Raw genomic sequence first — 16746 nt, 5'->3', positions numbered from 1 at the left:
TCCTACGCACAGTTTAATTCGTATGCTGGGTATTGTTAATCGACTAATTAACCGGGGTCAGATAAAGATAAACAAGAAACGGAAAGGAAGGAAAAAAGGAAGAGATACAGAAAATGCCGACACTCCTATAAGGGGGAATCCCGATGTTAGAGGGAGGGAGAGGCTTGGCAGAAAGAGGTGCGTCGTGTGTGCTGGTTTTCTTGTCGTTGTGTTCTTGTAGCATGCCCACATAGTTGAATTTCTCTCTGTAGTCTCTGTGATATTCGCTGTCCGTTCGTGCGAGTGAATCAGTCGCGTTCCTGCGTTCGTATTCGCCGCATCGAATGTCGTACGCGTATTGCCTGTGTGCAAACCGGTTCGCAAGGATCCAGTCGAACTTCGGTTTCGCAGGTAACGCCGAACAAATATCGGCTTATCGAGGATCCAACGAAACTCTTCCTAAAGTATCTCGTTCGAGGCAGATTCAATTCTTTCCCGTGTATGTATGCTCCGTTTCATATTTGATCAGCGGAGGGTCATAATTACATGCATAGCCGTATGTACGTACGTAATATGTCACTGACTATACTATTTGATAAAATGTAATCATTCGTATTTATAAAAAATATCATGCGTTTCTTTTAAAGTTGTAAAAATCGATTTTTAATTGTGACGTTACGAAATTAAACGGGTAATACTATCAGGAGTTGAGGAACGTGATTAGTTCTTGTATACGCTGTGACGTTTTCATTTTGGCGCGAAGCACGGAGGAATACGTGGTGCGCGTGTTAAATTTCTGTAAGTTCAGTTGCGTTTTAATGGACTTCGTTGGTTTTGTAGCGATTGTGAAAACTGGTATTGGGAAGCGTATCTACAGACCGATGTGTGTTGGTGAAAGTGGAATCAGGTGTCTGAAAATTGTGAGAACGTACGGATAGTAAGCTGGAGAGTTCGAGGATCAAGTTAGATGAAGTAACTTTGGTTCGAATTCGATCGATATCGGCGAAGCGAAGAGCGAGAAGAGGGGAATCGTCGTGAATCGATTCACGTAGCAGAATGGAACTTGAAAAGCGGCAGATGTGATCGAGTCAGGTTATTCCGTCGAAATCGAAAAGCGACGTTTGGGATTAGAAAAAGTGCGGTTTTAACGAATCGTTTTCGAGGAATGTGAAAGCGAACGAGGGGCGGAGAGAGGAGGAGATAGAATAATTACAAATTATAACGCGGAGGGTGAGACACGATTCGATTCGTAACGGGAAGGTGAAATAATCATAATTCAGGCGAAGGAAAGTGCGACGTGAAGCGCGATGTAAAGTGGTGATAAATTCGCGAAAGGGGTGCCGGAGATTGTAAGACCTCCGGGATTAAGAGTAGCAGGGAAATGAAGCAATGGAATAATAAACGTGACCAAAGGAAATGTAGACCCAAGGAAGGTGACCAGTGACGAACGCGAATTCCAAATTATTATAAATTTACGCGTAAACAACGACGATCGAATGAATTAATGCATGAAGTGAAAAAACTCAGACCGTCAAGAAAAATTAAGTAACGTTTCGAAATAAGGAAAGGAAGGTTCTCATTGTGAAACCGGTTAAAAGAATACGCGGAAGTTGGAAGAATAGTAATAACTTCTTGGAGAAGTTTCGATGAAGTTGCTCCGGATGGAACTACGAGAAAGGTTTTGATCAATGAACCAAAAAGACGAGGAAGTTAGGTCGAAGGTAAACTTTTTTCGAAACTGTACGCCCTCGGTTCACCGATAAGATTGCTTTCCGTAGACGGCGCCAGTTAATTGCTGGCAATAGCTGCCTCATAATTATCCGGGGCGCCTCTCGAGATTACCGGGATGCAGCTGCGTGCGTGCACCGTGTTGCATTATGCATCGGAAGCAATGATTTAATCGACCGGAGATGGCTTACGTTCAATTGTTCGAAAATTACCACTGGGACCGGTGAGCTATAGTTTTGAAAACGATGAGTAATGATTAACATGACACTTTCGATCATACTTGTTCCGAGATAGGCGTCAGTAAAATTCTAATAACTTTACACTTAAATACTCGACTTACCTGAATTTGCGATTACGTAAGAGACTGTCATTCTTTTCTTATCGTTTATCATATGTGTTATAAGTACAACATTACTATTGCACAATGCTAGACTGAAAAAGCTCGTTTGAGTTTTACGATCGCCATAAACATTAACGAGTGACTACGACATTAGCGGAGCTAGTCAGCGATTAAATAGATCAAAGATACTGAAGAAAGTTTATACGGAATGTGCGTGGACTAGAACGATATATCACTAGAGAAAATGTGGAGCACCCTTGGAGAAATGGTTCCGCGTAGACCGACCGCGACGGATCAATTTTAGTTACCGATTCCCAGAAGGTTCGTGCGTGGACGTCTCGACGCGATGGGGATTAGACTCAAATGAGTCAAGCTCCCGAAGAATCGTCGAGAATCGTGCTCCCGGAGCTCGTTCAAAATTGGATCGACGAGTAGTAGGGTTCTACTGATCCCCTATCGATACTTCGTGCAACGATCCGGTCAATTTGTTCCCGTTTGGTCGACAACTTCGTGACGGGTATATCCGGCGAGCGATTTTCCCGTTGTGTAAACGTGTTCCGAGCACTAAACTCGGGCTTTTTAAGTAACAAATGCTCGAGTGTTCATAGAATAGGAAGTACTTAAAAAACTCGAGTGAAAAGGAAATATAGTTCCGAATTAGTGAGACTCCGTGGATTTGACGTGAACGTTTAGTGTCGATATACTAATTATAAATAAAACTCGATTGATCTTAAAATTTTTTAATCGTGATTTTTACCACAATGACGAAACAAGGCATAATTATTTTCACGCTATTTTTCGTCTCTTTGAGTGTCGCGTCGTCTTTCAAAAAGTGTTGCCCCCCAGGCGAAGTTTTTTCGGGTTCATCGAAGATTAAGTGTGCTCCAGCACCGATGTATGCCAGTGAACTTTACGTACTGGATCATGGTAATGAAAATGTCACGCAGACCAGTCAGTACGTGTTACCAATATGCGAGGACCCGCAGGATATCACCACGGTGCCTCTTTCCGAGATTGAACCGAACGATTTTCTGCAGGTAAGATTAGTCATTTCACTAGTAGATCGCAAATGTTCGAACGGATCCGCGAAGGTCCGAAATTGAGATTTTGTTATCGTCATGCTATTTTATTGCCATTTAACTGTAGCAGGCTGTTCGATTATCTAAGAAGGCGTACCCCTTTCTGTTTATTCGATAATAACTAATACCAGACATGGATAGTTTTCACGCGACGTTTGTTCATATGTTTACTGTCTTAATTTCATTCAAAACATTTTATTTTTGGCATAAATATAATTAAACTCCAAGACATAGGAACTACAATTTTTTCTTCACTTTGAACCGCTTATATTATTAGATGTCTGCATAATCTCATTCGATAATGACTGGAGTTTACGTTTCTTTACAGGTAGCCTCCTGCGTCGAGATTCTGTACGATCAAAACAGCAGAAAGAGTATTCCTATATTCGTGTATTGCAAGTCAAACAAAGACAGGGATGAACAATACTCAACAGCTGCGTCACGGCCGAAACTTTTCAACGTCAGAAGATGCTGCACGAATAACATGATGTTCAACATAACCACGGGAGACTGCGATCCAACGTTCGACACTTTCGATAAACACGATTCGCTATGGAAAGAACGATTCCGCTCGTTGCTACCGCAGGGAGACGAGCTGGATTTTCTGAACGTTTACAGAGGTTTCCCTAAGTGTCAGGCAATCTTCACATACGAGATCGATGGGGATCTTATCGTTTTCGCGAACGGATCTTTGCAGGTAAGCATCAGTTCAAATATGACGATATTACGTATCGATGTGAAACTTTCATTTCCGAATACATGTAATGAATAATATACAAAGTTCTGGAATTTCATATTACAGATGTTCTTTTCTTAGTTTCTTTTGTGTTTCGCGTTAATACGCCGTTGAAGAAAAAAGAAAACAATTTCGCTATTCTAATAGATTTCGGAAATTTCCACCGTATTTGAATTGAAATGTCAATGTTTATTTCAGAAATAATTTCGAACAGTTATCGGTTGACATAAACTTAAAAAAACGATTTATCTCATGAGCTGATAAAAAATTAGTGCCAAATCAAGAACTAGCTCTTTTATTATATTTATTATTATATTTTTATTATATTATTATTATATTTTAAGACGGCATGCAGACGAGACAGATGGTTAAATTTAAATAAAAGCAATTCTGACGTTCAACTAACAGTGAAAGCGCTTCGCAACCCGTAATTCATGATATTGAATTAGAGAACGCTCTTCATGAAAATCTTTCCCTTTTAGTTCTTTATACCGCTCACGAAAAAAAAGGAACGTCACGATTCCAATGAGAATTCCCATTTTTCTCATTCTACGCCATTCCCCGTAAAATAAGCCTAATTGGTTGAAACGAATAACAGAGTCGCACTGAATTCGAGTCAATTTACATACCGACTTTCATTAATGTAAAAAATAATTAATTTCCCCGAAGAGCAAGATATTATCGAGTAAAGTTATGCAATTTTGTATAGCTAATATTCATTAGACTTATGTGCGTACGTATCATGTACACAATGATCACAGAACGTGTTTGCGTATATTTTTACAATGATTTTTACGATTATATATCACACTTTTTTCACTGCAGTGTTAAATTTTTATGGATTACCATATTTATTTTTAGTGTCGGTTCGAAATAGAACGATTATTATTTCCCAAACGTATTTACTTTGCTGGTTGTAGTTATGGTGTATTTTTTAAAATACATACGATCATAGAGATGGCAACTATGCGCAGAGTGCTAAAATAATTTTAGTACTCCATATAGAATCGATGTTATAGCTAAAATAAAAACGACAGATGGTATGCGAATACTTTCTGCATTCATTGTATGTTTCCCAATTTGCAGAAGATAGCAAAGTTACAATAGGTGTGTCCATTTACGCAGAATTTCGATTTAACATGAGAGACACCACACCTATGTAAATCGCTTAGGGTATCTAATTAAGACTAACGAACAAACGTTTGTTGCGCAGAAGATAATACCCTTTGTTTTGACATCGTGTGATTACTTGCTTGACAAATGGTAACAATTTGTCGGTCACAAGACACAGATGTCCATCATTCAATATATTATTATAAATGACAAGCAACCGGAGGCGAGAACATCAGCGTGTGAAACATCATATCACATGTCCATCGCAAAACATTCATGCATGATATCAAACTTAGTCGTCGTTCCAACGAAAATATCGTCTTCCCTTACTTTTTTCAGGTCCGACAAATATACCACAGTTCCCACGAAACGTTAGTTTCTCGCCCTATTTTACGTACTCGCATTGTCGCACGGAAAATCTGGGAAACACGTGCTGCTCGTTTGCTACTATACATACTTATACATGTACATGTATTACTACGTATATGTACATATATATGTATGTGCGTACTATGTACGTCTACCTGGGAAATCTATTTCGTTTTCCGTAGCAACTAAAAAAGAAACGGGCGAATTACAAAAACTGTGCACCCTGCTTCGCAGTTTTATTCTATCGTGCCCTATGTTCCCTATTCTTTAGTAATTGTCTCAGCAAACAATTTCAAATTGTAAGATCGTATACTACCGTAGAAAAATTTATTCCCCATAGAATCAATGTTGTAGTTAAGATGTTTAATTACGTCAGACGAATAAATCTTTTTAAACAGAAACTCCAATTGTACTGAGATCATAGTGAAACAATATACATATAAGCCACTATAATTATGAAAAAAGAAGAACAAATAAACATAGATTGGTTTCTTGGGAACTGTACGACTATGAATTAGGAATGAAGGAAACTATTTGTCAGTTATTTCTCATCCTTCTAGCGGACGTAGAAATTAATCTGATTGCTGTCCTTCTATACTAGTATAAACGTGTGGGAGTCGGTACACACATGTATATCCACTACTCGTTCAATTTTTTGTACACATCAATGTGGAAACAATCAAGCCTTCTACGATTAGCATAGTTATTTATCTTATGTCGAGACGTTTATCCGAGAAATACTGACGTGTTACATAGCAGCGGATGTCATGTTTGTTTGACAATAAATAAAATCATGGCGCACATGTTAACCCGTTTAGGGGTTACAGACACCGCGTCGTCTGCACTGATCAGTTTCATCTTTGTTTCATTCCCTCGCATACGCGTGAGAGCATTCCATTTTCTTGCGATCGCTTATAAAAAGGGTGCACGGAACAAACATTACTTTTTGTTCTAACTATTTGTTTCTCCTCTATTCATTTTTGTATAAAAGTGGAAAATATATTTATAAGATAAATATTCTAACTATAGGTTTCATCGAATACTTCTATGGCCGCTACATTATTTCTAAAGAATTACAACTATAAAAGTCATTCAGTATTTATTTAGGACGCTTTTCCTGAGATATTTTTCTATCACGTATTTTTAGATCGGTTGACTAATTAGGCAGCGAATTGAATTTTAATGAATTTGCGCTACTACATGGTCCTCGAAGTTTTCCTTTCATAGATTGAGTTTCATAGTTGACTCAGTAATTGCGTGGTTTCGGGTCATAATGGATTTTTAATTTGCTTTTCATTCGGATGTAATGGAGCTTTAATAACTGTTTCTGTTTAATTGCTTTTCCCTGGAAGCAAAAGATAACAACGATTTTATAACATTTTCTTTCTAGTGTTTTATCACTTTTTTATGATGTTCATAACACCTCCAATTAAATTTTTGTCCTTCGTATCAATCATATGTGCGACATGATTAACCTAATTGATACATCTATTATCTCCTTTTAATTTCATTGCGCGATATACTACAGTTAAAAAGCTACGGCGAAATTTTTTATTAAAGCTCATTTGACAATTGGCAGTCGTATACGTACAACAGAACTCATAATAAATAAGATCTTTAAAGATGTTCAAATAAAGTATTTCAATAAACACTGTAGATCATAAAGTCTCCAGAGTTACAGAGCTTTTGAGTTTTATTCTTAGCATTCGGCTCCGATTCCAAGGTGACGTGTTTTCGGTACGAATTGTAATACATATTTTTCTAAACTGAACCTATGTTACATTACTATATTTTAGCAGCTGTTACTTATCAATTAATCAGTGCAGTAAAGTACAAAAATGCTTTCCGTTAATTTCGAGCCTTATCAAAATACAGGAAACTCAACGTATCTTATGGAAGCCGTCTGTATACCAACTAACTAGGTTCCGTCATGTTACAGAGTTACATAAACACGCGATATTTAGATTTATCTTGTCAACATTATTATGTGCCTACTCTCTAGCGCTGTCAAAGCTTGTTTTATTATGCTAACGAACGAACATGGAGAATAACTATTTGCGTATTTTATATAAGTATAGAAATATTATTGAAATTATATCAAAATAGATTTATAAAAGAAAAGATTAAAAATAATTAGCATTAATAAATGAAGGGAAAAGCGCATAGAATTGGACTGGAGTTTATGTTCTTAACTGCTGAAAGGATGGAAACAAGAAGTTATTAAAATTATTATATATATATTAAAAGATGTTTTTATCAACTTGTAAGCGAAAAAGAATTTGTTATCGCGTTTGTTGGGACACAGGCGTCATAACTATCGACTATGCAAAGGCACGTGCGATCAAGACCAGAGAGTGTTCTATCCTATCCGTCCGCAATGCAGTGGTCCTTGGTTTCAAACAACGGCGCATCTTTGCCTCCGCCATTGTTCGCCACTAGCACCACGTACGTTCTACAAGAATGAATCGGATTTATTTATTGCTTTCGCACCCTTTAGCGGGGCCAGGTGTATAAAGATCCCTTGCCATCCGCTCCGGTAACGACCTCGCCAGGCACCTCGCTAGACAGCAGAGGAAGGATATATTTATTATCAGAGAGGATTTCCCAAGTTATAAAATGCGGAACGCTGCGGTGAAAACTGACACAAAAATTATTGACAAATTAATTTCCAACTCATTGCATAAATAATGTCAGAATTGTAGCGAAGATTTAAATTAGTTAATCATGTTTTCTAATTATTTTTATTGAAATAATAAATCATGTTTGTTTCAATTGCAAGCATAATCCACCAATACTCTTGAACTAATTCATGTTTTTTAGGTCTAAGAATTATAATATAAGGAATCTTTTTTTTGAGATCATTTAAAAAATTCTTTAATCTTGGTTATTATAATATCGACTGGTAGATTTGTCCCTGTCGCATATTCTTTTCAGCTCTCCTTGAGGGCCTCATTAAATGTTTCTAAGAGTCACGTTTGTTATGTGAGTCACAGTTTTTCGTCATTTGTACCAGGGGAAAGTGCGTAAAATGTCCGTCGCTAAATTATTATTTTGGTTGCGACAAATATAAATGTAATTCAATTATCAGTTATCTTAACTGTAATTTTTCAATGTTATCGTCAAACAAAAAAATCACTCGACTGGATCTCACCGATTAAATTAAATGTCACGGAAAATAATTCACAATCTGTTCAAATATTCGTCGCGAGGCTCACGAGCGAGCATAGTATTACAAGAATTTGTAAAAGCGCGTACTTTTCCCGTTTCCTCTTTCGTTTCACCCGCATTCTTTCGTTTTAATCTACTCATGACACTTGATCCGCCGCGAATATTCGAGACAACCGGATTTTTGCGCGTCTTCCTGCCTAAATACCTCTCGGAAATTTCCGTCGGAAGATCTTCCAAAGAATTCGCAGTATCCGTCGGACCGATTTCACGAACGCGAACGTCAAAACAATCCAAAGTTCTCGCGGTGTGCGGCGTTTCGAATTCGCCGCGCTTCAAGAATGTTCATCCTGCGGATATTCAATGTCCGGATAAATATCTTCCGCGTGAACCATTCTCGTTTTATCTTTCCAGGCAAGCCTGCCAGGAAGGAGAAATGAGGCTACGGACGTTATTCTCACGGACAGGAACACCTGCTTCGAAATGACATCGGATTACCAGTTTCAACCCCGGATCGTGGTTCGCGTTTGCCGAGATCCCAAACTTTGTTCGGAGTACGGTTGTATAAAGAAGTGTTGCGAGAACGAGGAAGGTGCTCGTCACTTGGAAAACGGGGACGATAAGATCATCGATTCGTGTAAGATCGCACGCTCTTCGCTTAACTTCTACGAGGAGATATCCAATATCACTAAGCGTCCCTGGAATGCTACAGGTTCGTTTCTCGCGATATTACATCTTCTTTTCGACACGATTTCTTAATCCTCGATTGTCATATCGAGTATAGTGGACCCTCATATACTTAATTTTTCCATTCTTGAGAACCACGCGATTCGAGATAAATATGAATATATGACCACAATTACTTATTGTCAGTTTAGCAAGAATTAAATTTTAAAATGTACTTCTCAAAATAATCAATTAAACTTGAACAATTTCTGTCAATGAACTTTTTTGTTCTATATAAAATTCTCTTGGATTTCGAGTGTTGTTTTTAGAATTATTGCATTCAAAACATAATTTTTCTATTTCGGAATACATTTGAATTTTTTAGAATATGGTCTATTTTTCGGAGTGGAGTGCCCTAATGGTATGTACTTCATGTATCCGAATGAAATACAAGAAATAACGCCCGAAGGGTACATCCAGGCTTATCAGGAATTGGGGACGGTGCCATACAATCAGTACTGCATAGATGTGTTCAATTACAAAACTAAGAATTTAAGTGGTTTGATCGCTTTTCGTTGTTTCGAGAACCCGCCAGTGGAGGAAAACTCCAATTACATGTAAGTGATTATTTATACTAAAGTCTTTTGAATGAGTGGTGTAACGTGAAATGAAGATTTTATCATACGCCAAGATCATAATGATTCTGAAGTCATTAAATGTTTTCGGAAAAAAGCTTGAGAACAATGTTCTCGGTATCGTTGATATCAGTGATATGTTTTTACATCAACGATATATCGTTGTTGGCATTGGAATTGTTAATGATTAGTGACTTGAAATTAGGAAGTCATAAAATACAATGATTTTTAACCTAGCACCTTGACTATCAAATTTTTGACTTGTTAGAGCTACATTCGCATTAAAAATTTAAAAAATCTTCAATAAAAGAGGACATATTTGTATAATACCGAGGCTTCGTTGTTAAGAGACTGTTTCCGCAATATCTACATATAAAGGAACGGACTATACTTGATGCTGGTCAACCGTTCAAACCAGAAACCAGTATCTTTCGCGGCAGCGCATATTGTAGCCTGCATCAATGCTAGGTAGGATAGCCAAGTTGTTTGCCAGTGATGCGGACAATGTGTACGATCGCATATCTTCAAGCTGAAGAATAAATAACAATGGTACAAGTCCATTTGTCTGATGAATAGAAGAAAGACCATTTTTATCGGGACAAGTTGTAACGAAGTGGTTGTACGTTCGTGTTCCTCCATTCGTTGCCTTTATACTTATGCGGTGTCAAGAAAAACTGAACTTGTTCCAAAAACAGGCGAATGAATATTATGATAAAAGATTTAAATCATCGAACGCACGCGATAGCGACGTGGGATCTGAATGATAGATTACATTTCGTTCAGTTTCCACATACTTTGCAATCCGTTTTTTCGTGGATATTTGAATTAATTGCTCGAGCGGATGAAATTCGCCGAATTACCTTAATTTCGACATAAATAAAGATCAACGAATGCTAATGAGCCCGCTAATGCGAGAACGGTTGGAATGAGTCGATTTATATTCGCCTGGCGCGATAACGAGGATACTTGCGCGCGGACACGATTTCTTTTGCACCTACGTATTATTGTACATACATTATAGTTTTCTTTGCGTTCCACGGTCGCTACTTTAAGTAAGTTGAAGAATACCTCGTGTTTCTGACGCGGCGATGAGAATTCCATCGATCCATACCAGGGGCTTTCTTCTCATATCAATTTTCACTAGACACCGCGTCGAATTCACGGAGGAAAGCACCAAATAACAATGAATCACGGTCTTAATTAGCGAATCGTACCGGATAATAGCCTAATGGACATAATAGATCGTGGGAGTTTTTTCCTTTGTTCCCGATAAATTGGTAAACTTTTCTTAGCGGACGGATCGTGTCGTGAATTAAAATCGTCTGAATTTTCATTCGGGGATTCATTATTATTCTACGCTGCTTAAAATAGTAATGCCTGAATAGGATTAAAAAAGATTGCACATTCAATTATTTCAACTATGGCTGTTTCTATGGAAGCAATTTTCATTGTAATATTAGTGAATGAAATCTTATTCTATGTTTTGTATACGTTTAAATGTTTATTATATTTGCAATATCTTAATTCTATATGATGCAGTTGGAGTAAATATTTCAACGATATGTATTGGAAAGAACTTGTTAAGGTCTATGTCTCTTTTCTGTTTTTAGATATGTGATTTCCAGCGTTTTGGAGGGAATCAGTTGTCTTTTTATATTATTAACACTACTCGTATACGCATGTTTGCCATCCCTTCAAAATCTTCACGGCAAGACGTTGATGTGCCATTGCGCAAGCCTTTTCATGGCTTACCTTTGTCTTTCCCTGATACCTTGGACTACACCGGATATAACGTCGATTCAGGAAAGCCGCTATACGACATCGAAGATATTTTGCACATCAATAGGTATTTTATGGATTACGGAGAAATAGTAGCATGCAGTATAAGAGTTTGTGAAACAATTTCTCTAATTACTTCTTTAAGTTTAAAATTGAGATAAAGAACAAAACGTAGGGGGAAGAAAAAGCTTGGAAACGAGAACGCGTGCACTGCGAACGCTACACGATACGATTTATCTTCATTTTCAGGATTCGCCATGCTCTTCTTCTTCCTGTCAGCTTTTTGCTGGTTGAACGTCATGTGCTTCGATATATGGCGGACATTCGGGTAAGATGATAGTAGCCATTTAAAACTTCCCCCTCAGACGCATTGTTTGAGTTAGCTTTTCTCGTTCTTTCACTTTTTTTTCGGTATAATTCGTTAAATTTTTAATATTAAATTGCATGGAGTTCCAATTATATAGAGCATCTCACCTGAGTTTGACATGAAATCCGTTGATATCATGAACTAACTAATTACTATATGAAATAATTATTACCGTAGTTATTTCATAAATTAACTGAATTAGACGCTTTAACAATAAAAATATACGCATAAAAATATTTAAACAATTAAATCTTTTTACGTGATCAAGAAAATTTGTCCTTTTATATTTCATGAAAATGTTGATTATTATAGAAATGAAAAAAATGGAGTTTTATTACCTCGCTGAGTAATTTAGATATATGTATGTATGTCGAACGCCTCTGTGTATAGTTTTTCATCCAGCAACGTACGAGTTTGTGTTCTTAAGTTGCTATTTTAGCTGGCGATTCATAAATAAGAGGAGAAAATAGATCTACGTGATTAGAGAATAACCACTTGAACGTTCCTTCGGGTTTCGCATCTAGCGCAAAGAAACTATCAAGTTTTTTATATTCTGCACATTTATATTTTCTGAACGGAATATTTACAACTTAATGCTACTAAAAGTATCATAAATATTAATTTATTGATAATAATAAATTAGAATAAAACAATTGCAGTTGATGTAATTTTTATTTAATCCGAATATCGAGTTAGTTTAACAGAAATCATGTTAGTTATTCTTGTTAGTATAGAGAATACTTAAGATTCAAGATAAGTTAATTCATATACGATTCGGTGCAATAGTAACTTGACAATTACATTTCACACCTGTTCCGCCTCTAATGTAAGCCAAGGAAAGAAGTTCCCCGAGATTTTCCTTTTCCCAATATCGGATACATTAATATGGAAATATGGCATCTCAATCCCTCGAATCGTTCACGCATTAATCAATCAAAATGAATAAACATTTGTTTCCGTCTACTTCGCAAATCTAATTATATCGTGCATCACGTCACATTGTGAAACTTTTTCTGGAACTGAGTGGCTCACCACGCGTGTGTCATTTATATTATATTCTTGAATAGAGTTGGAAAATTTCAACAGTTCTTTTTAAATATACGGGCACATTAAAGACGGAAGAATGTTGTTTATTTGTCTGACATATTTTTAGAATGTCTGATAACTGTTTCGCAGCATCTCGGCGAAAAAATTTTTAAAGGATACTTTATAAAAATAGATATGAGTGAATAGAAAAAATAAAAAGAAGCTAACATTAAAATTATTGCAAATTGAGAAGTTTTGAAAGATATGAGTCATAAAAATAATATTGTCAGTAGTAAAAAAATTGTTGTTTTAATATACATGTATCTGTGTATCATATTAACAGTCTATGACGAAATGATAAGTGCAAACGTAACAGGAAAATACAAAAGCAGTGAATCATTCTATGTAAATTATACTATTATGCGTTTTGTGTTATATTTATAATATACCTTGTCTAACTTTTTTTGTTTAATTCTTTTTATTATGTGTTTTCTTTGAGATCATATATAAATTGTTTTAAGATGTTCCGCCATCAGATCTTTCTATGTTACGTAAACGACTAGATATCGTAATCAGTAACTACAGACAATAAAATATAGTGAAGGATGTTGCATAATGTATGTAGAATTACGGTTGTAGAATTGTCTATATTTAATTATTTAATGACAATTATATTATAATCACAATGAGTAAATGGGGAATTCTTATTATACATTGAACAATCTTTCAACATTTCTACTCTTATTGTAATATAAAATAAAGTAGCAGCAGATATAGTAATAAAGTAGAAAGTAAAGCGCAAACACTTTAAACTGCTCTATTCAATTTACGTTTTCATACAAAACGAACGAAATCTCTTTTCCCAGGAGCTTACACGGTAGCATCTCCAGGAGCCAAAATCACAACAAGAGATTCCTGTTGTACTGCCTGTACGCATGGGGCCTGTCCATGTCTATCACAATTCTGGCCATAATAACCGACAAGACGGATTACCTGCCGACGTCGATGCGGCCCAATATTGGCACGAAAAACTGCTGGTTCGACTGTAAGTTGTCAAGTAGAAAAAATAAGTCGGACGGTCAACGTGATAAATCGCGGATTCACAATGAACTATACCTATCGTCTGTTTGATCGGAAAATCAGAAAGAGAAAAAATCAGAATCTTTTACGCAGTTCAACAGCTTGATTTGCGCTCCGATTCGCTTTAAACTTCAGACAAACTCAACGATTTTGTAAACATTCTTCTTCTCATGAAGTCTAAGATTTCTAAGAAATTTTTAATCTATATTACTCAAAAAATTATGCGGAAAATTGCCCAAGTTTTTAAAACGATTACTTACCGACAAATCATCGTAGGACGATACATTTCAAGGGAATAGTAAATATAAAGTCGTGACATAAAGACAGTTAAGAATTCTTTTCTAATAGTGTCAATAGTTCTTTCTCATTTCTTGTTATCTGAGCCTAGAGAAAATCTTTAATTAACATAGATTAAAGAATTCTGAGACCGCTAAAATTTGTATTCTATCGGAGACTGTCTGTCTATGATAACACATAAGCATAGAAAATCAGGTTCTTATGTTGGTTAGCGAGTAAATTTGTACGCGCCAAGAGGTGAAGCGAGGGTACAAGAAGGCATAGTGATATAACAGATAGCGAACAAGCTCCGCCATTCAGGGCACTGGAGAATATTCACTGACTATTTAAAATATTGCATATTGCGAAAACTTTCAAATACTCCAAATAATTTTCAAACATCGATATATTAAATTTATAGGTATATAAGATGTTTTAAAAATTGACTTCGAACCAAATATTGCAATACTACAAATTTAAGAGTATAGCTCTTTATTTCACTGCTCTGTCCTTTAGATTTATTGTTTTCCTAACATGGAAATTTTGTCCTTCATTGTGTGAATCGAGGTAGTAAATTTAAAATCTTTGAACACCGTTTTGATTAAAATTTTAGTGTAGTTGAATTAGCACTCTTCGTGCTTATCTTTATTTGCGTATTTATTCAATGTAACCTCCGCTCTTTCCTGAAAGTTGACTTCACAATATTCATTGTGTACGTACCGTGTTGAATTCTGTCGAGGATGAGTTGTCCAGGTTTGCTTGCCTTGTCGTTCAACCACTATACGTACACACGATGTTTGTCCTTGCTTGATTGGTACGGCTATCCTTGTCGTAAAGATTGACCTCAATCCTGATTAAGGTCCTTCCACTTCATGAACTAGGACATCAATTAGTACAACATAGACTATTTCCTTCCGAACTGTGAATGAACTTTTGCACTCTACAGAATACAATAATCTATATTACAGAATTATCATTTTTTGCAAAGTGCTTAATTTTGGATCTTAACTAAAAATTAATCGCGTGGAGAAAGAAGTGATGCATGCGACGGAAAGCGCGACTTTTTCCCTAGAAAATCAGATTTTTTCCACCGTTCCCACGGGTGTGCTTAAATTTCCGGAATTAAAGCGATATAATACGGCGGGTCTCGCTAAAAGAACAACGCGCGAGCTCCAGCTGGGTTTCACCCCTCCCTCCCTTTCGGCATGAATCGTGGTCGTAGATTCCGCGCTCTTTTAAAATCAAATATTGAATTAACGTGAAATACTTCCGTCGGATTTTCACTACTAACTGAATTTTTATCAGGAGAAATGTGTAGACAAAAATAAAGCTAAAATTAAGCTGGAAGATCAGCAGTTCATTATGAATGGAAAATCAAGGTTTCAATTTAAAAAAGTCCTCGTCGTTGAAAATGTCAGTTAACTTAGAAATGTATTAATATTGCAGATTGGCAAAGCAACTACAGCGAACTAATTTTCTTCAGAGGGCCGATCGCGATTCAATTGACGTTGAACGTGATCTTTTTCATTTTGACCGCTGAAAAGTGTAGCAAAGTGAAAGCCGAGATAAGTAGAGTCGTCGATCCACAGGATCCACGGAGTAAACGATTTCACTCCGCTAAAATTAGGTGAGTTTATTGATCCACCATCAATGTACGGGAGCTAAGAAAAATTCAATAGATGTCTAATTATAACTTCTTATCTCTTCAATTTCTTATTTTATTATCAAAATGTTAATGAGACATTTAATTCATTTTACTTCTCGCTTTAGAATTTTACTTTCATCAAAAGCAGAAATAAGCTTCGTGTGCAGATAGATGTGTGTTAATGAAAGATTAATAAGACATATGTATATTTCTTTCCATTTAAGTGTGAAGAACACAAAGAAGACCGTAGGAATTTATTTTATTTTAATATAAAAATTGTATTATTGATTCAGGTTCATCATGAACATGAAGCTGTTCGTTGTTATGGGTATATCCTGGATCGCAGAGATGCTCCCTTTGTTCATTCAGAAATATTCCAATTTTTATAAGGAAGAAATATTTTATGCGGCAGACATATTGAACAGTCTTCAAGGATTGTTAATATTTATTTTATTCGTGATGAAACGTCGCGTTTATCAGGCTTTAAAAAAACGACTAGGTCTTGAGTCGAGGAAATCCACCTCGAGTCAAGGTACGTCGATGCTGCAAGATCCCTTCAAAATGAGAAAAAGCGCGAGCAACAGCACGTTAACGTCTAGTGTGAATGTTAGCGGAGCGCCTTAACCAAAGAACACTAAATTATAATTGTGATTCTCAATTATGGATATTGTAACGATGATTTTTTACATACTCAAGCATTTTAATGTGAATATCTTTTTATACTATTTGGTTTATACTATTAGTTATATCCTGTTTTTATACA

The 16746-nt window shown here is 36.3% G+C and overlaps 1 protein-coding gene across 2 annotated transcripts; it reads left to right on the top strand.

Annotated features, from left to right (window-relative positions):
* The first annotated feature begins 279 nt into the window (after positions 1-279).
* On the top strand, positions 280-16730 carry LOC108632559 (G-protein coupled receptor Mth2-like). 2 transcript variants are annotated; one of them, XM_026819775.1, is made up of 10 exons: positions 280-539; positions 820-3084; positions 3455-3823; positions 8924-9221; positions 9561-9792; positions 11421-11656; positions 11839-11917; positions 13849-14027; positions 15785-15965; positions 16277-16730. In XM_026819775.1, the coding sequence occupies exons 2-10, from the start codon at positions 2809-2811 to the stop codon at positions 16605-16607; spliced, it is 2181 nt and encodes a 726-aa protein (XP_026675576.1). In that variant the 5' UTR covers positions 280-539; positions 820-2808; the 3' UTR covers positions 16608-16730. The 2 variants fall into 2 exon arrangements, with proteins under 2 accessions (XP_026675576.1, XP_026675575.1); XM_026819774.1 differs by having other exon boundaries at positions 280-3084.
* The last annotated feature ends 16 nt before the right edge of the window (positions 16731-16746 follow it).

This window comes from Ceratina calcarata, unplaced genomic scaffold (assembly GCF_001652005.2).
Source record: "Ceratina calcarata isolate Rehan_Ccalc_2016 unplaced genomic scaffold, ASM165200v1 scaffold162, whole genome shotgun sequence".
NCBI classification, from domain to species: domain Eukaryota; kingdom Metazoa; phylum Arthropoda; class Insecta; order Hymenoptera; family Apidae; genus Ceratina; species Ceratina calcarata.
This window is presented reverse-complemented; position numbering and strand designations above follow the sequence as displayed.